Genomic DNA, 24,895 nt, shown 5'->3' on the forward strand with positions numbered 1-24,895 from the left:
TGACCATACAAGACGTTGATGGAAATGGGAGAGAAAAACTCACCCAACTTGTGTAATTCATCTCAAACATTTGAAGAGCCAATTTCAGCACCCCCCAAAAAAAACACACACTGCTTTTCACTGCAAGAGCGAGTAAGATACAAACATTTTGGTTTCTGCTGTTTGTTGACCTTCCCCTAATCTGTATTCGTCTGTCTGTAGCTCACAGAGGGCACATGTAACATCCTGTTATTCTTCCCTCTTTTCTTCTCCTATCCTGGGATGGCTTCCACTTTAATTGTTGGACGCAGGTGTCTGTTGCAGTGCCTGTCAAGAAAAGATAAAGAGTTTTTCCCGGGGCGCAAGGAAAAGGGGAGTGCATTGATGGAGGGCCTCTCTCCTGCAGCTCCGCTGGCCGCATTAGCCCGTCGCTTTATAATTGTGTGAAGGGGGCACTTCCAGTGGCTCCCTCATTACTCACTGGCGTGGTCGCTACCTGGCAGGCAGACACACCTCGTCCTCTAGCGCTCTCTCACTTCTTCCAGGATGTCCCTCACCTCCATCAGTCCTTCCCATGGGGCGATCCCCCCTGTATTGTTATTTTGACCCAGAACCCCCATTGGCAGAAATCGCCTTTTCTTCTCAAAATATATTTTTTGACATTCTCCTTTATCAGCCAGTATACTATTGTACTGCCTTCACGCTGAGTGATGTCACCCATGGCTTGGAGTTAATGTTCCTCGGAGGTTTCAGTGCAGCAGTATGATTATATTTTGGTGGCATGTTTTTATTTTATTTTACAATTCCACATGAGGTGTACCGTAATTTCCGGACTATAAGTCGCGCTTTTTTTCATAGTTTGGGTGGGGGGGCGACTTATACTCAGGAGCGACTTATATATGTTTTATTTCACAAATTTTTACTTGAGCATTAAGTCCACTTACTTACAAGTATAGTTGACCACTTCCCATGTTATTTTTAGTATAGTTGATCACTTCACATGCTTTTATATCTTTATCTTGAACATATTCAAAACATAAAAAATAGAGAAAACATCAAATAAAGCAATTAACACTTTAAAGCACCATATCCAAGTCCACTGTCTGCTGTATGTACACTTGCTCTATTTTTGCTCCTTATATTTATTATTATTATTTATTATTATTTGGCCCATTCTCAGCTCTTTGTTTGAGTTTGTCACGTTAGCATACCTATCGTTTAGCCTGTTGTTGCTATTTAATGAATTGGAGTGACACCGATGGTTTTATAAACATGTTATTCATGTAATAGTTGTCCTTAATCACTTTAATGTTACGTCAGGCCCGTTCTCAGCTCTTTGTTTGTATTTGTCACGTTAGCATACCTATCGTTTAGCCTGTTGTTGCTATTGTTTAGCCTGTTGTTGCTCGTTCATGACTGTTTTTGGTGTGGGATTTTGTCGAATAAATTGCCCCCCAAAGTGCGACTTATACTCCGGAGCGACTTATATATGTTTTTTTCACTTTTTGGGGCATTTTATGGCTGGTGCGACTTATACTCCGGAGCGACTTATAGTCCGGAAAATACGGTAATTGTTTATTTGTTGTCCATTTTTTCCACAGAGGGCGGTACGTGTGAGGTGATCGCAGCCCACAGATGCTGTAACAAGAATCGCATCGAGGAACGTTCTCAGACCGTCAAGTGCTCCTGTTTACCGGGAAAAGTGGCAGGAACAACACGCAACAAACCTTCCTGTGTGGATGGTGAGCAACAATATTTCGCACTTCTCAGAAATTACACAAATGTGTGACAAGCCGAGCTCTTTATGAGTGTTCTGGAATGACTCACTTGATAACAACACTCCACACTTCCAAATAAATAAAAGACATGAGAAGATGATAAATAAGTGCATGCTGTTTGAAAAAATAAAAACTATAAAATACCAAAAGAATAAACAAACAAACAAACAAATAAATAAATATATTTACAATTTACTTCCCCATGTCAAGATGGTTAGAATACTCAAATAAAAAAGGTGAATACGATTATGCATTTCCCGTTTTTTTCCGTTCTATTCTAATAATAGTCAGAAAGAGATTCTGTGCTCCTGGGCATCAAGTGGTTGATCCAGCGTTTGTGAACACCTGAGCAAGGAGCGTGTTGCAGAGCACATGGCCCACGGCAGATCAGGCTGATGGAAATGAATAACTAATAAACAAGTCAGGGAAGCTTCAGGCGAGTGCGCCTGAATTACCTCAGCTGAGGAAAACAATCAGGCTCAGGCACTTTTGTGGGGAGAAATAAAAGCAGGGAAGGACTCGCAAACCTATTGCGATAGAACTGTGAGGCCCTACTTCTGCCACAAAACTCACCAACCACAATCTTTTGACCTCAAATCCAGCAGGATGTTAAAATATTTACCTTGGTGAAAGAAAGATGCAAAAAATTTAAAACATCAAGCAGGCACACTGTTATTTTTGTTTTAATAGGTCAAACAAAAGTGATGACGCAGGCTCCCTGGGCCTTGAATCTTTTCTGGGGGGAGGAATTTGGTTGAACAAGGTATGCAGCAGTTTTTACCACCCGTGTTGAACAATTAGTGAATAAAAAAAATAGTTTTTTTTTTTTCTCGCTTACCTGGCAAAAACTTCACTTGAAAAAGAGAACCGAACGGTTGGAAGCCAATTGATCATAAGTGTGTAAGCGATCTCACTCTGAGTCTTTGGCATTCAGTGGAAGATGATGAAAACAGCACATGCATGCTGAGTGAAAACTCTTCACTGATTCATGCAAGTCAACAAACTGATGCGTGACGTGCCCCAGATGAACATCACAACAATTTACTCTAAGTATTCTTCTGCAAAAACGGTACTGTCACCATACGATTTTTTGACTCAGTGCCTATGATCGTTGAACATGGGAATTTGAGGCTTCAGGATATGCTGCAGACTTGCCAAAAAATTTCACTCTGTTTCAAATAGAAGTTAGGTCAAATTAAGAGTACCTGCAAAGGCACAAAAGTAGAAGCTGTTGTTAACACTTATCGCCTCAGTGGGTTTGGGTCCCCCAGCCAGAACTCTCCAGAGTCGGTGAATCGATTAGTAAACACTTACAGGTGGAGTGGTGATAAAAATGAAAAAGACAAGCCAGTGAACAACAATATTGACTACAAATGTGCCACAAATAAGATGAACTCTTCACCTGATTACGGCAATTTCTTTATTCAGGTGCCACATACTCCAGTGGGATCATTTTCACCAACTTTATTTGCTGCTAAAACCAAAGAAATCCTCCGTCACACACTATAAAAACTTTAACACTGTTGAGCCGTCTTGATCAGTTACTAAAAATCCTTTTCAGGGCTCATTTATTGTGGACACACAGGCAGAGCCTTGAGGAAAGTGTTTGTCTTTATCTTTAGCCAAATTTGCAGTCTCCCTGTTTTGCTGTTTTATCATTAGCATCTAAATCCAGCATCAAAGCTCATGGTGAACATGGATCCCATTCTTGTGTGTGTTGTTTGTCACCAAGAATTACAGGCTCATTGAAAATCATGCTGAAAATTAAGTTTTGTTGACTGTCCCATTCAATTCGCTCAGATATTTTTTTGCATCTTGCAAGCAGGCACGACGAATTTAGTCTTCTAATAACTACACTCATGTTTTGTGAATGTGTGAAACCAGTGTCGACAGGAGAGAACACGGGGAGAACATGCAAACTCCACACAGAAGCTAGAGCCTAGATATGAACCTACCGTATTTTCCGGACTATAAAGAACACCTAAAAACCTAAAATTTTCTCAAAAGCCGACAGTCCGCCTTATAGTCCGGTGCGCCTTATATGAGGACAAAGTTTTAAAATGGGCCATTCATTGAAGGTGCGCCTTATAGTCCGGTGCGCCTTATAGTCCAGAAAATACGGTAACTCAGATGTGCTAACCAGTTGGCTAAACGTGGTGGCATACATTATGTTCATTTAATAACAACAGGTGTCTAGCGTCAAAACGTAATTGTGGATAATTGAGTGGCTGTTCGGGACTCTTCCAAAATCCCTGACGGCCACCACTCCCCAGGTTTTAGCAGTAGTAAGAGTAGAAAACAAAGCTAGGATGCAACAACGACTTACCATTTCTAAGTTTCTCATCGACTTAGGACCTCTTCTTACTGTTCCCGTGCGAGCAGTTCTATGAATTCAGTGTGCTTTGATTACTCAACCAGCTCAGGGTCTGCCATTGACAATTGGCTCTGTTGCGGCCTCTCTCAGCATTCACGCACAATTTCTTCGTGAGCTGCAAATTCTTGTTTCAGTTGAGATTGAAGCTTTTTGGCTGAAGATAGAGAGATGTGACGACAGCGTGTGCGGGAAGGCGTCACGCTCAGTAGGGGTCTGCTGTCAGATTATCCCTGTAGTGGGAATTGATTATTAGCTTTGACAGGGAGAACTATGTCCCAGTTATGTCACAGCCAACGAGGCTCTTAGTGAAGAACATCCCTTTTAACAAGTCAAACGCTCATATCTCCGCAGCCTCGCTCGTCATCGCACTTATCCCGGTGGATGTGAAATTTAAGCCCCCAGCCATAGTTTGGACACCACCAAAAAGGTGAAAATTGCAAACACGCACGCATATTAATCTCCAGCACGGGCTTGGCGGATGTCCTCACAAGACACTCGCTACCCCGGCCATGTTGTCATGTCGCTGCCGTAGCAGCAAACTCGCAACAAGAGGCGCATGCAGATGCCCGCTCATCGCTGATCACTGATGGGGAATGAACCCTTCTGTTGTGCCGCGGGTGCATATAGCCGAGCATGACAGGTTGTCATGGTACATTTAAGATACATCCGGGGGCGGGGGGCGGAGCGGGGGTAGCGAGGGGACACACATGGATGGCAAGTGAAAGAAGGAAAGGGAAATGCTATGAATATTACACTGCTGGTCAAACAGATGGTGAAATGTTTGCCTGCAGTACAATAAAATATGGAGGACCAGCTCCAAAATATTTGTATTTTATCTAATTGTGCGTGGCAGTGTTTGACTAATAAAGCCACTCTCCATGTTTTGGATGGTTCAAATGACTTCTTGTACTTGTTTACAGTTTGGAATATTCCAAAATAATAGCAGCAGGAATAAATGTTCAATGGAGTCAATCTTGCTGCAGATATGAATATTCACATCTGAAATGAACAGAATGAGCCCATTATGAGCTTCAAATGGTATCATTAATAATTTAGAAGGATTGTCTCACATGACGTCCGCCACTTTCACAAGCGTCGTGCTGATTTGTCTGCCCACCTTCTGGATCGAATACATCAATATTGTTTTGCGCCGCAAATTAGACCTGCTTTATGAGTGTCTATATTCTAGTCGGCGACCTAAACTACTGCATGAAAATGACAAAGCACCTGCTATTTTCTGTCACCAAGTTCTCACATGCCTTGGGAGTGGAAAACCAAAGTTACCTTGGATTTATTTTGATTGTCTTTCGTCAGGTAAAGCCAATTGCTTGACTTCCTCCCAGTGCAGGATTGTCACGTTACATCAGTGGCACGTATAATGGCTTGTGCACTTTTATATGTAAATTAATCTCCACTGATTAAAAAAAAATCAAGCGGAAGGAAAAAAAGCAAATTTTTTTCAGATCTTTTTTGCAGCCATTCATTGAAAGGATGTCAACCATGCTCTCAGCGTCGTGCCAAGTTAAAAAGACATTAACTATTCATTAAACCCACGGTCACGTAGTCCCATTTTGACACATACAGAAATCAATTCTCCTCGTCACACATCACGATGTTCAAACATTCCGCTACCTGGCAGGGAGGAACGTGCGGCACGCTTCCATCCATCGCAGCTCTGCTCTGCCGCCATTCTTCTGACGGATGCACTTGTGAAAGGTTCTCATCTATTCATGGTTATCAATTGAAGTCGCACACTCTCTTGTTTGTCCGACAAAGCGACCCGCAACTGAACATCTTGAATCAAACGCTTGTTTGTCTTTTTTTATCTGTGTATTCCGAGGCCCATGCATCATGTTTGTACACGACTTGTCCGGATGTATTAATGCCTGATCCTGCCTGATCCAGACAGCCACAGCATTTCAAGACATTATTTTGATTCCAGCTTTCAAGATCAGCTTAGAAGTAGCCACAAAAATGGAAAACAGTAGCAGCACATTGAAAGAGAGAGAAATCATATATTTGACAAGACCTTTCTTTTTTTTTTTTACATTTCAAATATTAACCATATTTCAGGGTGAATCGCTCTAATTTCAAACCTTCCCTGTCCAACTTGTTTCCATTTTTTTCCGTAGACAAGTGATGTTATTTGTCAACATTTCAATTTGTGTAGTTTTTGCAGACCATTAAAATTGTGTGGCATTTTCACTAAATGTCAGTATATTTAATTAGAGGACAATTAAAGGGTTCATAATTAAATTACTAATTGGCCATCAAAATGTCTCTTTTGCTTTCATGACCCTAAAATGATTACATTAAATGCCAACGTGTTGTTAACAACATTCTGATTAGGTAAACTCCCGTCTGAGCCACAATAAGAGGAGCTTGATTATAGATTTTAATTAAGATACTTGATAAAATATAACCTACTTCGATAGGCAATGTTAGACCCTCGACTGTCGGCACTTGGCAACTAACAGCACAATATTAACTGTCATGATTTTATGAAGAAAGAAAAAAATGTCAATAATGTTTAAAAATTTTCAATGTTTTTATTGGACCGGTAAATATTGTTTTATATACACGGTCGTTTTTTTCAGCATTTCTGCAACCAGATTCGCGTCAACAAGATTCAAATGTTAAAATATGTGTGGATCAAATAATATCGATCGAAATATTTTCTTTCCTTGTAGCAAATACACATCAGCAACTGTGTTTCATTGCCTTGGAGTTGCATTTTTCAGTGATTTTATATAAACACATCACCTTATTATGACTTCAAAATGTTTTGGGCTCGGCAGATTAAACAAAAATGATATGCGGTCAACACACGACCTTTTGCTCAAGCATGCAAACCATCCTTGGGTTCACCTGACATTTCCTCCAGTAATGTTCTAAAAAATATATTGCTGACTGGAGCCCTCACAAAACAAGTTAACAAGTTTTGCAGTCCTGTAAAATAAAACTTCATATGCATTTCATTTTTCCTTCCTTGCATTTTCATCTAAAGCAAGTTTCCATATACAATTACTATATAGCATATAAAGTTGTTTTCCATCTCAAGTCAAATTAGGATTCACATTGTGAAATGGAAACGTCCCAAAGTTCCCTTCGCCTTCCCTTGAGAAGAGCAGCGATATCAGTAACATTTGATGCGATGATGAAACACTTTTCCTCAAGCTGTCTGCAATTTTTATTCCTAACAAGAACATCCTGCATATGGTTGCTTTTGCACCTCCTAAACAGCTGAATGAGTGTTGCTGTCAAATATTTAGTTTTTGTCCAAGAAATGATATGGTGAGAAAAACACATTGGATGATGGAGCAACACGTGCTAATTAGCGAGAAATGTAAAACTCCACGAGGGAATCCAAAGTTCTGATTCACAGCTGCTTTCTAGAAAATCTTGTTTAGGCATTCAAATATCCTGCAGCCATCATGTTTCTTGAACTCTGCTTGTGCATTGTAATTTGCTCATATTCCGAGGGTGATCCACATTGTGAACAACAGCGAAGAGAGTTTTAATTTCAAACAAATTCCATCATTTGACCTTTACATGTCAATGTGAACATAGAAAAGGCGTAGTAGAAAGCCGCTGTCTCCAACATGCTAATTATTTGTCCAAGATGAATATTTTAGTACGTATATTTAATACTGTACTCATACACTGACAGCAAGGAAGAAGGGAGGGGGGGGGAGGAAGATGAGAGCATATTTGTTTTTGTCAAATAGCCGGCAGATGAATTGAGTCGATGTTAAATGAACTCAATGAGATGCTTTTCAAAATGAGTTTACCCACCCTGGAACTACATGACAAAATGATTCATTTGCATTGGAATGAAACCAGATGGAATGGGATGACTTGGTATTGACTTACAAGTTTTATTCTTTAGGTATTTTCTACAATTGGTAATGGTGAACTGGTGCCAGTTTGTGTGGTACTGGTTTCCTTTTTTGTGATGATGATGATGACCTAGGATATTTTACATTCTCCATTCAAGTTCTGGCACAAATTCTGTCTACCCTGTGTTCGTGAATGTTTTTGTAAAATAACTCACCAACCCCCATTTATATCTTTGCTCACCTTCCCTAGCGTCCATTGTAATTGGGAAATGGTGGTGTGAGATGGAACCATGTCTGGAGGGAGAAGAGTGCAAGACTCTGCCTGACAATTCTGGATGGATGTGCTCCTCCGGGAATAAAATCAAGACCACAAGGGTGAGACCTCGCTGAATGATACGTAAAATATTTTTGCAAAAATGTCTTTCGGTTTGGTTTAGATCAGTCTAATAATGCAGACCACCTCAATAACACGTGAAGGATAAAACTGAAAGCATTATTATAAATCTCAGTAAATTTGTGACCTCTGAACATATCCGAGCGTGAAGTGGTCAGTGAGAGGAGGCAACATCTCGGGCTGCACTCCTCACTCAGATAAAGTCAACAGCCACTCTTCCTCATTGCTGCCCTTTGGCTAGCTCGGCTACCGCTGAGCGCCGCATACAAAAATAACGACGGGAGCTAAGCCCACCGAGCCGGCAGTCCGGCACACCGTGACAACTTGATCGGCCCATTTGTATTCGTTTAACCAACTCGCCCCCCACCTGAAGGCGATCACCATCTTTTTTTATGCTTAGTGACAATGACTTTGAATACAAGTAGAGTCTAATTTAACGGTGGGGGGGCAGCCAGTGAAGGTTACGCCACACGGGGGGCCCATTGACTTTCACCAGGCCGGCACAAGCATAAAATCTCCAGAAAGGACTTGACCGAATGCGGTCTTTACGCCAAGGTAGGTGGCATTGCTTTATTCCCTCCAAAGAATGCATCTTAATCTCAAATTTCTCCTTTGCGACAGTCCAAACTAGTTTGAGAATAGAAATTTGGATTTCTTACTACTCAAAATTCCATGAATGAGACACGGCTCAGTGAAATCTTCCAATTTGGTGAGGCTGCTTTTCTATCCAAATACACATCTGTCCTTTTCTCTTGACCCTCTCTTTGCAGAACACCCAGCAGCCATACTCCCCTTTTTAGCTTCCGGAAGCAAAATGCAGAGGAAACGTCAACCGAAATTGAGCTGCATTCTTGCTTCTGTAAAGGTTAGTCTTTCTCAAGATGTTCTTTGTTTTTACCACTTTGTTCGGCCGCCGCTCGCGACAGAAGAGCGACCGAGTCATGTTCGATGATGTCTCATTAACCCAAATAATCGAGTGTGTTTACATGCTGCGCGTGATTAGGCGGGCGTGACACAAATGCGAAATCTGTCACCACCCACCGTACAACGTTTATCACGGAGCACCGGCGGTGCATTTAAGGAAGCAACATGGATGCTCATCCTTAAAAGAAACGGTTCATCTAATACGATGGCTCGTCTCTTTCTCTTTGTTCCACGTCCCGTTCTTGGTTCCTCTGCCAATCCTATTTGGAACTAATCTGTGACATGCGACTTACTCTTCTCTGGGCGTACTCTCGCTCGTGAGTATGTACGTGTACTGGAGAAACCCCGGCAGGTTGATTTTATTCTTGTTTTTTGGCTCTTGTTAAAGGCCACTTGATATAGCAATCCTCTCATTGGAGCCGCTATCAGGCCACAGGCTCGGTGAAAGGCCTTTTATCCCAGCACTCTGCTCTCTTCTTTGATCCGAGTTCCTCATTCGCCCTCCTTTTCCAACCAAATAGCATCATTTGTTTGTTCCACCATAAGCTGGAAAGCCCCCAATACGGCTTTTGTTTCTTTTCAGAAGGAAATTGACCAGCAGGTTCGCTTTTTTGCTCTGAAAAGCCTCACCGAAGCACAATGGCGCACACGCACCAGCGTCTGCACCCATTTTCTCGAAATTGCCGTGAACTCTGAATCCGGTGCCTGACATCCGTCTTTCTTCTTCTTTTCGTCGTGTTTTTCCAAAAAGGGAGTCTGTAACAGCAGACAGACAAGGCAGGCAGACTCTTTTTGTTGTCACGGTGACACAAAAGCTGGCGAGCACCTTCCAAATCATTTGGCTAGCGTTATCCACTCCAGTGGCCAATTAGATCAGGCAATTTCTTGTGCTCCTAAACTATTCCACATCTTAAGAGAGACTTTATTAAATAGTTTGAAAAACGACACTTTTTTTTTTGCCTTTCATTTGATGACTATGCAAGAAATGTGGCGAAAGACCAAATAGTGAGTTACAACGAAATCTAGTCGACGATGTCGCACATTCTGTACGCACCAACATGTGAGTAAGCCCCAGAGCCTGCTTTAAAAATAGCTCCTCACCAGAGAGATGCCGCAATTGTTTTTCATGTTGCTTTCTTTGAGATAGATTTATTTGAAAGCCCTTCACATTTAGCAATAGCCATGAAGTGGCACTTAATTTGATTGGCGACACACATACAAACCTGATTTGACAGAATTCTTTCACCGCCATGATGAACGCAATGAATATATTATTTACATTCAGATATTTATATAAATGTAACGATGAGGCTTTGGCAAAAATTAACAAAAACTTTTATACGGTTAGTGGCTTCACCAAAATGATTGCGGCAAAACATTTCTTTGATGCAACTCATTGTGTTTGTCTTGCACTACCATTTCTAATTTCATCAAACTTAATTTTGTGCATGTATTGCTATCACAGAGTGTTCCATGGTGATGGAAAAGTGTTATGCAAGTGAAAGACCATTTAGTCTTCAGATAGTTGTTTTTTTTCCATTATCAATGTAACTTAAAATGCGATTAAACTCAACTTAAACAATATTGTTGCATGAAATCGTGCTTTTAGAGGATACTATTGGCAGCCGGCCCGATTGTTTTGTTAAGTGCTGGAAAGGCTACGGCCATGTTTGCAATAAAACCTTCAGCTTAGGGTAATTGTTTTCATCTCCTTTGCACTCACTAGCTGAAGTCGGAGTAATTGCAATTGATTGCGGCCGCTGAATTAGAATGCGTACAACTCCCGCCACTTCGCAAATAATTTATTTTTTTTAAATCCCCCACAACAAAGATCATTTTAAGAGGCAACGGACACATGGGAACAAAGGACACCTTTGTCACATTTGCCACCTACATGCTTGAAGGTTGAAGTGACAGCATTTGCATAGAATCTTGGAGGCTAACAAATCTCTGGTGGATCATATCTGAGCTAGAGAGTGGGCCAGAATATCCAACCAGTTACAACTACCGCTACTCCTTTGACAGAGGTCATTTTCCACTTCATCCTCTTACACATCAAATGGTGATCACACAAGATTTTATGAAAAGGACATCCCGGAAATGAATACTATGTTATTTAAATGATCAATAAGTGACCTTTGAACCCATTGTAATATATAAATCTAATGGACAAAAGTGAAGTTATTTGTCGACCGCTAAATTAGTCTATTTGAATTTGCCTCGTCAAAGACGGGAGATTTTCTTCTTAATAGAAGCTTGTGTGCCATCATAATACTTGAACTTGGAATATTATTTGAAGATAAAAGTCAAACCGCAGCGCGGCAATTTCAAAAAGCTTTGGCGTACATCATTCCTTTGGGCTCTGAGATGCATCAAATGACGTTTTAACCGAAATCGAGTCAAAGATAGTTTGTCAAAGCGTACATAACTGAAGAAAAATGACAAATTTCCCTGAGTCCAATATTCACAACTCAACACTTTCTGCATTTTACTTTTCAAACTGCATGTTTACCGGTTTGCATGTAACATCTGCACGTCGATTTGGGCTTTAACAGCTTTGTCTCTCGGTGTGCCAGAGTATCGCGTACGTCACCTCACGCAATCATGTACACACACCTGCCAAAGCCTGCTCCAAATGTCACGGCTGTATTGTTGTTGTTTGGGATCATGAGATTTATAATTGGCTCTGTTTACGGGAGACTCCAGGTGTGTTCATCAGAATATAGAAAATAAAATACGTGGGAAGTGACTTGAAAAGAAATACGATGTGATTCTTTCTAAAACGGATAACCCACACATTTATTATTTTTGAATATTTATTTTGTCTGCTTTGTGTTACAAAAAAATGTCGATATAATATGCATCATAATTACTGTTCACAAGTAGTGGTATGTTCATGCTAGTTTCCATTTCTATTCTTTCTGACTGGCTTTAACTCTCAGAATCTGCCTAAAACGGCGAGCCAGTGTTTGCTCGGAGGCTCCACCGTATTTTTATTCTCATCTTAACATAGATGAAGTTAAAACCTCTCCTTGTAGCATACTAGAATACACGTACTTAGGGTTTATACAAATCTCTGGCTTGAGGCAGAAGCTGGAAAGCGAGGGAATTCTCCAGTAATCAAAAGGTTTCACAATACCCCATTGAAATGTGTCCTGGTGTGCAATCTGGACCAAATAAAAGTCTCTGAACCGGAGTCACAGACGGCTCACACTCCACAACAGGGCCACTGATCCCATTTAGTGAAAAAGTCATTTTGCCAGGATGGGAAAAAATAAAAAAAGCCGTCGCTGGGATTAGTTGGTTTATTACGGTCCAGGTTAAGGTCAAACCCAAACCAGTCTGAAGTTGGATATCAAGGAATAGGCAGCGTGTCATCACGCTAAGGTTGTGTGAGAAGACTTCATACCGGTGCCTCTGAATGGAAGCAACCGTGCGTTTTGTTTCTTTTTTGTCTAAGCTGTCTGTTTTTAGTAACAGCAGGATGCAGGAGGTGAGACGGGGCTCCACAAAGCACTAAACAGTTCAAAAGCTTCCCGTTGTTTGTGAGACACACCAAGGAATTCCTCAGGGTCTAATCCATGTACACTTTTGTCTCTTTCTATCTAAGCACGTGCGTGTGTTCTTTTTTTCCCTCCCTTCTCTTTTCCTCCTCCCCGTGTTTCAGATTCATCCCAGGACCTAACGACGAGCTCCCATCGCAGCACTCTGCGCCAGCCTTTCCCCCTCTCATCTATCCTTTCTCTTCCTGTCGACTGGTGTAAAACTATTACATCCGAGGCTGGTGACTGGATTACCTGGGACCACAGAAAGGATATCCACCTAGATAAAACAGCTTTGCTCGCGTGGCGCCAAGGATTTCAAATGGCGTTAATCCCCTGTTTGATCAAGGAGCGCCAGGTTGGTGAATCTCCTCAGCCGTACAGCTGCGGCCGGCTTGCTACCAACTCGCTCTTGGTTTCCTTCTTGTGCCGTACGTAAATTGAAGCAGCTCAGACGGGGTCATTTTGAACATTATGTGAAGACTTTCACCCCGCCGGTCTGAAAAGGTAAAAGACGGCGAGAAGACGACAGGCGACGAGAGCATGGAACTAAAAGCACAAAGGCGGGAAATTACCCTGATAACCTTTTCTTTCGGCGTGGATAGCTGCCTTTGTGTTTGACTTGCTTACAAGATGGCTTTGTAGGGACCACGTAGGAGTGAGAAAGAATTAGCCAGCCTGGATGAAATTAATCAGTTTTCTGCTTTGTGACTCAAAGGTCTGCCCTTATGGCCTCACCTTTTGCGGTCAATAACGAACTTTCCATTTGACGTCTTGACCTTGAAGGCATGTACATTCTACAGCGCTAGTTTTCTTTGTACGTGTGTGTATATAGATATATAAATAAAAGACATATATGGCAGCAAATCCAACAAACTGAAAAGTATATTTAAGACTATTTGGAGCTTAACCCCCACTGTGGTTATCTTTTGTTTGTTTTCTTCTGGGGGTCAAAGTGCGATTCATACATGTGGAAAGCCCTTCATTGACGTCTGTACTGAAAAAGATGCAAAGTGTAAAAAATAGAATACGTCATTGGTCATGTCAAGCCAGAACATGCCGGTAAAGATGAGGAAAACAATGTATAGGCCTGCCTCACAAAGCAACAGATCGGCAACCGTTGCCCCCCCCCATCCTGAAAAAAAAAAACTAATTGGAACATGAACGTGTCTCTCGCTGCTGAAAGTGGTCGTAAGTAATCCGTGAACGTTTGCTGTTTCAATGTACTTCTCACATCACAGACTATGACAATTCAGGTGAAATATTCCGAAACACAGAGAGGCGGTATTGACAACTACGGAAAGAGAAATGCTGTTATCCCCTAGTAGAGATCCGAGTATATTACAGGAGAGCCTCATGAGAAATAAAAATGCTTTTCTATACTGATTTGCAGTCTCCAGCTCCCTTTCTGCAGTGATGAGGAAAATGACTTCTTGATATGTTGTAATATGGTGTCTTTTATATGATGTATTAACATTGTAAAGAGACGTTTTGCTCGAACGAACGCGCAATCAGCAACAACACATGGCGAATGTGACTCGCAGGCTAACAAACGTGCAGTAAACACACAAACGATTCCGTCGCGCTTCACTTGTGTTATTCCCCTGCCAGTCGCTTGGATTTATCAGTATAGCACATTCGATTCATTCAGGCAATTAGAATAAAGATTTCCAATATCATGCCAGGCCAACTGCAAGATCATTTCAATATCTAGCCGCTTCTCTTCTCATTTGAGAGGTGCTTCTCCCAGCGGATGCGCTTGTATACGTTCCACCATTGCGCAATGTGTCGAGTTTCAAGCAGCGCTAAAAAGCTATGAAAAAGACAAATGTGACAACTTGGAAGTGAATATCCAGAAGTTGGCAGAGGAATGATGACCTGTTTACTCTTTGTAGTCTCGTATAAAAAAAGATTAATTTGGCCATTGGGCCTCAGAGAGACCATTTTGCCAGTGTCTTGCTGTGAGGATTATGCAAATGTTTGGTGCCTGCATGAATCAGGGAATTTTTTTTGCCCTTGTACAATTTGAAGTGAATTCTGCCTTTGAGGCAAAAAGGGTTTCTTCATGTTTTTCTTTTCTATACTTTTTAGCTCAATGCACAATAGGAGTCTTGCTGGAGTGGGAGGCCCTGCGCCATTTTATAATGCAGCATGAATAGATAAGAGTACCGTGTTTTCTGGACTATAAGGAGCACCGGACTATAAGGCGCACCATTAATGCATCATGTCAGATTTTTAATCCAAATCAAATCATTCTCCATTTTATCTTTATTTCAACTTCAGACACAAAAAATTACTTTATAATCACAAAATAATGATCCATAGTCTTTTTGATTCATGATTCGTAGTCTTCAGCGGGCCACTTGTGATTGATTTCATGACACAATGCTACGGGCCAGTTTAAATTGAGGAATTTGGTCCATATATAAGGCGCACCGGACTATAAGGGGCACTGTCGGCTTTTGAGAAAATTTTAGGGTTTTTAGGTGCGCCTTATAGTCCGGAAAATACGGTAGATGGTTCTCCTCCATCCACAGTTAAGTGCAATCTGCAGAGAGAGGCATCCATCAAGGCCCGATGACCTCCCGCCGAGTGTCCTCATCGGACGGGATAATCAACCACTGACAGCAAGGGTAACCCTTTATCGCATGTAAATCCCAAACAATGTTGTCAACTTCCAAGGGCATCTCAAGTGAACGTTGTCCCATGCGGATATTAAACGCTCGGTTTGCTTCAAGTGCTTTTACCGCCTCTCCTACCTTTTGACTGCACTTCCTGTCTGAACATGATTATCGTGCTCCGATATAAGAGGTTCACGTAACTGTCATTTAGACGAGCGTATTATTGGCAATGTTGTGTTCCGTAATTATAGTCATTATGGTCAGAAGTCATTGTAAGCGGCGCCTTTGCAAAGAACTTTTAAAGGACCCGGCCAACCGAAATCATCTTTTCAAATGACTACTAATGTGCTTTCAATTGTGGCACAGTTGTATTATTACTGGAAACCTTCTTGACATGGAAATTAATAATAGCCGAGAACCAGTCCAGGGTTCATACCACCTCTCGTCCAAAATCAGCTTGAATGGGCTCCTGAGCCGTAATGACGATAAGTGGTATCGAAAATGGATGGGAATAGAGTGTGGAAGTTGATTGCCGGCAGTGTAAAAGCCAGCGGTGTTGTGCTTGATTAGTCCCACTCCTCCATTTCAACTTTCTTTGAGACTTGTTCCAGGCAAATCTAAAAAAAGGAAGAATCGCAATCTGCCTCATGTGCAAGATATAAGTCTCCTGCCCAGCAAACATCAATACCGTAAACTTTAAAACAAATGATTTCCAAGTCTGTGCTTGGTTAAAAAAAGTACTGAAATAGCTGCGCTTCAGTACCCGACAATATTTTAGCTCATTATTTTGTAAGCCAAATGCAAATGTGGGGAACCGGGAGCCTTCAATTACAGCCAAATGATTACTTGACACTTGACAAAAAATAAGGAGCTGAGAGTGAGATTAGAAAACAGAGGACATCAAACTATTTGTGTTTGAGGCTACTTGTTTCATTAGTTGAGAAAACACACACGGCGCTGTTTACAAAGTCATTAATCGGAAGTTTTCAAAAGGTGTTTTAAGTGAAGTGACTCTCAAAATGGATAACTAACAAGAAATGCAAATCCACTTTGTGCTCATAGACCAAACAGGTTGATTGTCGTTTGTATCACCTCTGTCTGTTTCTAAATTTTGCCATGCCCTTGAAACAGTATCTGCATCCCTCAAAGGTTTCCTCAGGCGGTGAAGCTGCTCCAAGACGTCAAATCCATCGGTTTGCTGTGTCTCCAGGCATGGGGTCAAGAACCAGGTACACTAAGAGAGCCTCAGGCCCAATCTCAGACCACACAAAAACCAAGTACGGGCCTTTATAGACGTATTAATTAAATCTACACAGCTGTTCTGGTTACAATACAATGGCTTGTATGACCGCCTCATGGTCAGATCCTTTTCAAATGCCAAGCCTGATCTCATAAGCAGTTATACAGTACACTCAGCAAGGTTTCATCTAAATCGCAAATCGTATTAAAATCATATTAAAATACCAGTTGATGAAAATCCCAGCTCTTAACAGTTCAATTTAATTCTAATACATTGCCTTTATTGATCTCAGACAGGCCCTACTTCTCATTATTTTCTGTGAATAGTTTGAAATGTTGAATAGGAGTATGGAAGAAATGGAGGTCGACTCTACTGTGGAGGCAAGAACATTCTATACGTTGTTAAATTCTCACATTTAATAATCGACAAGAGCAGGCTGGCCTCCAGGCGGGTTTTTGTGCCAGTCCAAACCAGCCCACTCAAAAAGTACGCTGAACTTATTGTCAAGTCGAAAGTTTTGACAATGCGCAGAGGGAGATGACCTTGGCCTACGCACTTTACTGCGAGTTAGTTTCCATATAATTGGATGTTTGCCAATTAGAAAAGTAGGTAGAGTGGTACTGTGTAGTAAGTGTCGAGTGGAGGGCAGTTTCCCAGAATTTGATTCATAAACATTCTGGTTGGACTCCGAAAAAAAGTCATATTGATTCAACGCTGGATCCAAACAGGTGGAAAAATTCAAACCAAACCTGACACTCACAGGTGTTCTGGTCTGAATCTTCTTCAGGCTGCCAAATTGATATTTTATGTGGATTAGCATAATCTGATACTCAGGTGCTCTTATACAATTAATTTGGAATCCCAAAACATTATGGAGCAGCGACAAGCACGGAAACACGCAGAAGGGCAGATAAACTCCTTTATCTCAGTAGGCGGTGCAGCCACCCCTACTGCGAAAATGTAATGTCAACATGAGCGCCGAGCAGAAAGCAATTTAGATGTTATTCCCACGACAGCACTCGGGTATAACTGTCCAGAGGGCGGCTGTTTGGTATTACCGTCCTCACCTTGTTTTTCCCTAAAGCTGTTATCTCAAATAGAATGGCGCCTTTCTCAAGGTGCTGGCCATTGATCCACATTGGCGGTGAAAGACTTCTTCCGCCTGAGCCGTCAACGCTTTGTGTTTATTTGTCATGACACACGAGAGGACCACTCGACAGGTAGATGTCACCAAGGGTCAAAGACTTATTATGATACATTGCCGAGATATTGTTCTAGGCACTTTAAATTCATTAAGACATTTGGCAGCCGTTCAAATGTACTAAAAGCGGTACCGCGTTCAATTTTGGATCTGAATGGAGGTGTACATACATTGATATTTTAATTAGTGTTGTTATTCAAATATTTTTTTCCTTTTAGTGATCCAATATAAGGTCCAAGTTTTTAGAAGCCAAACATCTTGTTGAAAATGGAGACATTGACCAACATCCAATATGTGCTACAGTAAAAGGTTTTTGTGGTGGTCCAACTCATCCAATACTGCAACAAATTGTTAGAATGTCAATTTTTTATAGCCTAAAATAGAATACAGTAGATCTTTATCTGTTGCTTTTGCAACATTGTAACAAAATGCCTCGTACAAAAACCCCAGGTTTGTTGGGTTGAAAAAGGTCACGCGTATTAGTTTCTTTCTCAGACTTCTGCCAGTTGGAAGTCGTTTTTTTCCCCCTTCAGTGATTTCATGCATTTCTACTCCAAGTATTGTCTTTTCTCACACTTACTTAAATAATTCCCTCATACAGTATAGCAAGCCCATAATGTGTAACAATTTCGCACCCCATTGACTTCACTAAAGGTCAGGGTGTATCTTTCCACTCTGACTTAATATCGAACTGCTTATAGTATGAATACAAATATCCCTGAGGGGGCAAGCATTCCATTATGAAATGCACCCACATTGAGCAACTGTTTGAATAACGTTATGCAGTACACATGAAAGCCTTCTTTGTGTTGGGTATTAAGTGAATTTGAAAGAAATGTATTGGAGGGGTTCTCCAGGTGAGAGATTGTGATGCTTTTATACAACCAGCTGCAGGCTCATGCAGGGGACAGGTCCCACGCCACTGCTCTCATTTCACATATCACTGCTAGCGCTTTTTTTTTCCCAAGCTCTCAAAGCAAAACTATTTAAACCCGCTCACCATGTGAAAACCTTAGTAAATGAATGTTTGGACTGTCATCGATTAAACTGCACAGCTGCTTCTGTGATTCATAAGCAGGGTGTGCGTACCCCCTCAGTAAAAAAAAAAAAACAAAAAATCTTATTTTAATTTGAGCATCTGCAGAAACTTCTAACTTTATCGGTGTGGCTCCAAGAGTGAATGTCCCCGTTGTAGCATCTTCAAGCGTCACCTTGAGCTACATCTAAAATCCAATCAGGTTCCAAGCTTACTTGAAAGCCCACCTCTGGCTTTTATTGCATTAATCACACTTGATGATACTAAATGAAATCCATTTAAACACCCCCAGTTGCACAAATAATTTGTGTAGCCAAGTTGAAAGAGTTAGGAGTCAAAGGCTGCATAATTAGACGGGACCATTCTGAAACCTCATGCAAGATGTAATTAAGGAAATTAATAAGGTGTCAGCCCCTTTTCACAGGGCGCCCCGACTGATGATTAATCACAGCCTGGGCTAATTTGATTTGTGGCAAGGAAAGGGATGACTTGCTAAGTCAGTTAGGAGAACCCAACTCGCCAGCATATGACATTAATAAAACATGAAGAGTGGTGGTCCTGAAGAACAAAACATCCACCCGGTATCCATAGCGAGCAATCTGATGAAGGAAATCTCTGGGTAGCTTGCAAGACTTAGGAAAGCAGAGCACCATTTTGATACAAATATGCCCCCAACCTGCACAGTTTTTTTTTTCCTTCAACCATCCAGTGTGACTAACCTGTGTGCATTATTCTGATTTGGTGACTCAACAAATGGAGGAGAGTGGGATGCCGCTTTTATGCTCAGCTATCAACAGCACTTCTATAAGTGGTGCAAAAGTGACCTTGGAGACCATACAGGCTTCCTGGATGAGCATTCTTAAGTGTGGCAGCAGAAAAAGGTGCATTGTTTGTCTGAGCATTCACGGCAGAGGATATTTGCTCATATTTCTTTAATAACAGGATATAGTCATTTTTACAGTTAATCTGTTGTGTGGCCTAAAGTCAATTTTCTTTCCTAGCACCTTCTCAGGCTACTATTAGCGGACTAACTTCTGCCCTGTGAGGCCTTGAGTCAGACACCCTTGTCATGTAACATCTAAAGACAGTCAAAGGTCAGATGGTGCGGAAACAGAAGGGCCACAGATGGCGCTGCAGCAACGTGCCCAGCTCCGTCCGGAGCGCTGTCACAATAGACATGGAAGTAGGATGACCCCTTGGGGGGGGCTGGATCAACTTCTGCACGTCCACAAAAAAACGATTATCTTAACGTGCAATTCACACAGTCCTACACACACGTCACAAGGAGACAACCACTATGCCTCCATAAGCAGTTCAGCGCATTCTGACAATTTGGTGACCAAAATTGGACTGGATTTTAGACCAGATAAAAACAGGTCTAAGTTGTGGTGTATTGTGAGCACGTACCTGGATGAATTCCCCTCATCGGTGTTTTTACATGCTCCTGATAATATGGTCGGTCTCCTGGGAGATTTCTTTAATATCGTGGCCAGTACTTTTAAAAGTAGCTGCCTTGCTAATGACCTCAACTTTGAGCAAATCGGATGGACAACAGGTGAAAAAAATTCGTGATCATTATTGCTTCCTAACAGGACAAGTTGTTATCCGATGCAATTGACTTGGACTTATTTGATGAGGTTTCCATAGCAGCCTCAAGGCTCCGCCATAAGAATGGATTTAAAAGATTCTTTTAATTGCGGTCCAAACTGCAGTGGCAAAATACCAAAAGAGCGAAGCTAGTTGCAAAAGCAGACCATCGATCTTCTCTTTCGAGCAATAGGGATTTTTTTTTTTCTCTCAAATAAAGCTTGTCTGTTATTAACTTTTGCATCCTAAAATGCAAAATCCACCCAAAGGAAAATACAATGCAGCAAAGAGGCGCAACAGCTGCGAACGCATCTGTTGCAGACAAATCATTTCGACGGGTCCTTACGAGTTCCTCAGTGATGCTTTCAGAGTGATTACTGAGCTGTAAAACCATTGGTCAGACTTTAAATGAATGAGATATCATTCTCGCTGACAAACTGACATGGAGCCTGGCCAGGAATCGCTTTTTGAACTTTTGTCTGGGCCGCATCCGTCAACTGCATTCATCATTAGCGGAGGGCTTTGGCTGTAAACAGGCCACATCATTACCAAGTCTAATTGGGTCCAAGGTCTCACTTCAGACAGACGCTTTAGCACATACACAAGGGCATACTTACAAACAAGAACACACTGTTTTTCTGTGCCGCCGCTAATGGGGTTGCAATGAGATCGCATTCACCACCTTACATAATCATTTATTTACTGCGGTTTATGCTTCGTGTTTTGTGTTAACAATGTTTGGAAAATGATTTAATTGTGGGAAGCTTAAAGATCAACATTGATCATGTAAAAATCACCAGCTTGTTTTACCACTTATGGTCAGTGTGGTACAAGTAGGCCTCCCTCTAGTGGTATGTCAAAGAATTGCTGAATTAATAGAATATTTAGAGCAGGAAAGAGTCAAACACACCACAATGATGCTTGTAGCTATGCATACAGCTTGTGTGTATTTTTCTTTCCTCCAGTACAGTTCATTTTTACTTATTTGTTGAAAAAAAAAGTGTTTACGAGGCAACAAAAGATTGGAAATACTCTTAAAACACCACTTTGGCACACTCCACAGTTGAATAGCTTAATTGTAAGCGGGTGAGATTCACAAGTGGTTATAAAAGGAGCAACTCGGAAGGGTGTAGTTGCTCACATTGCTTGGTCTCTGCAGCAAGTGATGATTTGAACGGCAAAGGCATGAAGAGTAAGAATAACGCTGGGTGCAAGGTTTTTATTGCAACACATTTTGTGATTTGTAAATGGATGAGGTTAAAGGTGTGTGTGTGTGAAAGCACTTATGTAGAGTATCGAAGTGTTTGGGTGGTCTCCATCAGAGCAATTCAGGAGCGCTTACAAGAGCTTTCCGCTGTTGTATGCAAGTGGCATTCCACTTTAAATAGGAGGCCTTTCTACTTGTTCAGTTGAAAGCACACCTCTTCAAAAAAGTTCCGTCTGCCCCACGGCTAGAAAATACCTTTCCCGATGCAGTTACTTCACAGTATAAAGGCGACATCTAAACCTTGTCAAATGTGACAACAATCGGACAGCAGTCGATTTTTGGAACTCCCGCTGCGGACATGAGTGACTTTTGTAACCGGTGTTTTCCGGCAGAAAGTTAAATTTGTTTCCGAGAAAGATCTGATTTTGGAGTCCTTTTAAATCCAACAGATGCATCAAGAGGCTAACATGGTTGAGACGGCAGCTTGGAGTGCAGCACACTGTTTGTTAGCGAGATTCTTGAATATCTCTGCGTGACGCTCTCACACCCCAGCGGCAGTGCTTACTCTCCTAGCGGGAAGTCCGATCTATCAGTTCAAGCAGGTGGCGAAGTGAAAACAGCCAGTGGCTGAGACGGGACTTGGCTGCATTACATCTCGGACTTCTTTAGCGGGGACGGCCTGGGAAATGAGCTGAGGCACGGCTGATGAGCGGCGCCATGTACTGATAAGTGCTGACAGCCTGTTGACAAGACTGCTGTGACAGTGAAAGTAGTGGCGAGAGACTCTTAAAGATGTCTGGATGAAGGCTACATGATGGTGATGACTAATGAACCTGCAATGTGATAATGTGCTTAAAGAGGATAACGGCATCAAGTCTGAAACGCTTTATAGTCAAGTCAAGTCAAGTTTATTTGTATAGCCCTAAATCACAAGCAGTCTCAAAGCGCTTCACATAGACAAACAATTGACAATTATTCTCAAAGCATCCCCTGATCTTAAGATCTCAAATCGAAACAATCGTGTTTTTATAATTAAGGTGTCAACCGAAGACTTCTTGGACTTCCAGCTCACCCTCCACCCAATGAAAACGTGCGCTCAGGAAAACAGCTGGATGATTTTCAATAAGCTGCTTAAATCAATGAGGAGCAAGTGAAAAAAGCGCTGACTAGGGGGAATGTTTATGTCATATATTTGGAGTAGAAAACATAATCAATATGCCCTTTTTAAGAGATGGCAAGAGTAAAAGACGTTCTGGAGCTTGATAGTGCCCCAACCTCTTCTATCTAACATATTTCTTCTTCTCGCCTCTTCTTTCTCTGTCTCATGTAATAGACAATATGTCACGCAATGGATATAATTGTAATAATGCAATTTGGTTTGGAGGCGGATTGAGAGAATAATTGGAGTCAACCCCGGCGAAGTGACAGGCTAATGATTTAGCATGGCCACTGGCTATTGTGAGAAGCGGGCGCTTTCAACGCTACTGAGCTAATTTCCTCTGATGATGGTCTTTGCGCGTTGTCCCCGAGTCGGCACAAAAGGAGTGCACGGCTGTGAGGCGGACAACCGGATGATGTAACCCACCCACCCAATGCCAAACAAACACATGTCTCTTGTCAGGGAAAGGCCACCCACTATTCTCTTACTATTAACTATTACTTCAGGCAAGGAGTCCAAAAAAAGGCCTCGTGTGTTCAGAAACAGAAGCTCAGTAGGGAACCAAAGAAAGTTGCCAAGAGGAGGGAAAGCATTTGCATAGCCAGCTCCCTCACTTAATTGCAAAGAAGACGGTAAGTCTGAATTGCAATTGTTGTGAGGAGCGAGTGAGATTTTTCCTGCAAACACCGTCGTTGCATTACGCAGCCAGGTGACATGTTTGTGATGTCTCCAATTTGCATTTGAATAGAGCACGGTCTAAACTCGTGTACAATAACAAAATAACGAGGCTGCAGCCATTTTTCAGTGACCGTTGCAGATAATGGCCTCAACTTGATATCAAATCCTCTTGATGATTTATGCATTATTCTCTATTTTCATGTCAGAAAATCGATTGATATGGCCCGGTGTTGTTTTTTTTTTGTGCCTATACGTATACTGACGTGACTATTTTTATAAATGTGCACCATGTTTATATTTCTATATTTCTTGTCAGGTTACTCTTCCTGCACACCCAGTGATAATTACCGTATCTGGGTTTGTTATGTCATACCGGTCAGAAAATGCATTTTTATATATACAAAAAAAAGTTTCATTTTTGTCCCTGATGTCCCTGTTCCCAAATTGTGTTAAAAAATCCCGTTAGATTTAAAACTTCTGCTTCTAACACGCAAGAAAATAAAGTCTAGCCAAGGTTACTTGTGAGCATAGAATCATGGCTGGACAAAGTGAGGCCCTCAAAAATATGAGGGAAAAAAATGGTTGGGGCCCAGCAAAGCATTCTTCCTCAAACCTCACTCGTTCCCTCTCATCCTGAATCGATGTCCCCAAATCCCCCAAAGCCGGATCCTCTTACAGCCTATTAATTATTCAAGCTGCCTCTTTTGTACAAGCATTCCTGTTTACAAGAGCTGCCTGGCCAATTGTAACTGTTAGTGAGCCTGCTGAGCCTCCATCACAACACGTTGATTACAGAGCGATTTTGCTGTATTTTCGCATCCTGCGCCTCCTCCGCACCGCTCACTTCTAGTCTGATGGCGGATCTGTCATGCTGGAGGCAACCACAGGGGCCCATGGATGATGATAGAGCCGAATAAGTGAAGCCAAGAAAGGCCCGTGGAGATCATTGTCTGGGCTGAGGTCTGACGACATTTGTGCCGCCATGCTCCTGTTTTACTGTGCATGGCTCGGTAAAGGCATGGAGTGTAGACCAAAAAAAAAACCTATTTTTTTTTTTAAATCTTTTTATGTAGTGTAAGCTTAGTCATTGAAATTTTATAAGTCAAACTGCATTCAACTTCAAATCTACATTTAGTCCTACTAAAATTGTATTTTTTCTAATATGTATCGTAATTTCCGTACTATAAGCCGCTACTTTTTATACAAGCTTGGAACCCTGCGGCTTATAGTCCAGTGCGTCTTATCTGTGAATATTTCATGTTTTGAATGATATTTTAAGAGGTTTTGTTGCTGTAATACAGGTAATAGAAATAGGAACATTCCATTTAAAACACCT

At 41.6% G+C, this 24,895-nt stretch overlaps 1 protein-coding gene across 4 annotated transcripts in view; it reads left to right on the forward strand.

Annotated features, from left to right (window-relative positions):
- LOC125976767 (chemokine-like protein TAFA-1) overlaps positions 1-16,622 on the forward strand; it is an 81,531-nt gene extending 64,909 nt beyond the window's left edge. For 2 of the 4 annotated variants that reach the window (XM_049732639.1, XM_049732638.1), the window contains exons 3-6: positions 1,581-1,721; positions 8,221-8,345; positions 9,135-9,229; positions 12,956-14,216. In XM_049732639.1, coding sequence (XP_049588596.1) covers positions 1,581-1,721; positions 8,221-8,345; positions 9,135-9,164 — 296 coding nt within the window. In that variant the 3' untranslated portion in view covers positions 9,165-9,229; positions 12,956-14,216. Of the gene's footprint in view, positions 1-1,580; positions 1,722-8,220; positions 8,346-9,134; positions 9,230-12,955; positions 14,217-16,600 lie in introns of those variants that run through there. The other 2 variants (XM_049732640.1, XM_049732641.1) reach the window with 2 other exon arrangements.
- The last annotated feature ends 8,273 nt before the right edge of the window (positions 16,623-24,895 follow it).

This window comes from Syngnathus scovelli, chromosome 11, assembly GCF_024217435.2.
Source record: "Syngnathus scovelli strain Florida chromosome 11, RoL_Ssco_1.2, whole genome shotgun sequence".
NCBI lineage: Eukaryota > Metazoa > Chordata > Actinopteri > Syngnathiformes > Syngnathidae > Syngnathus > Syngnathus scovelli.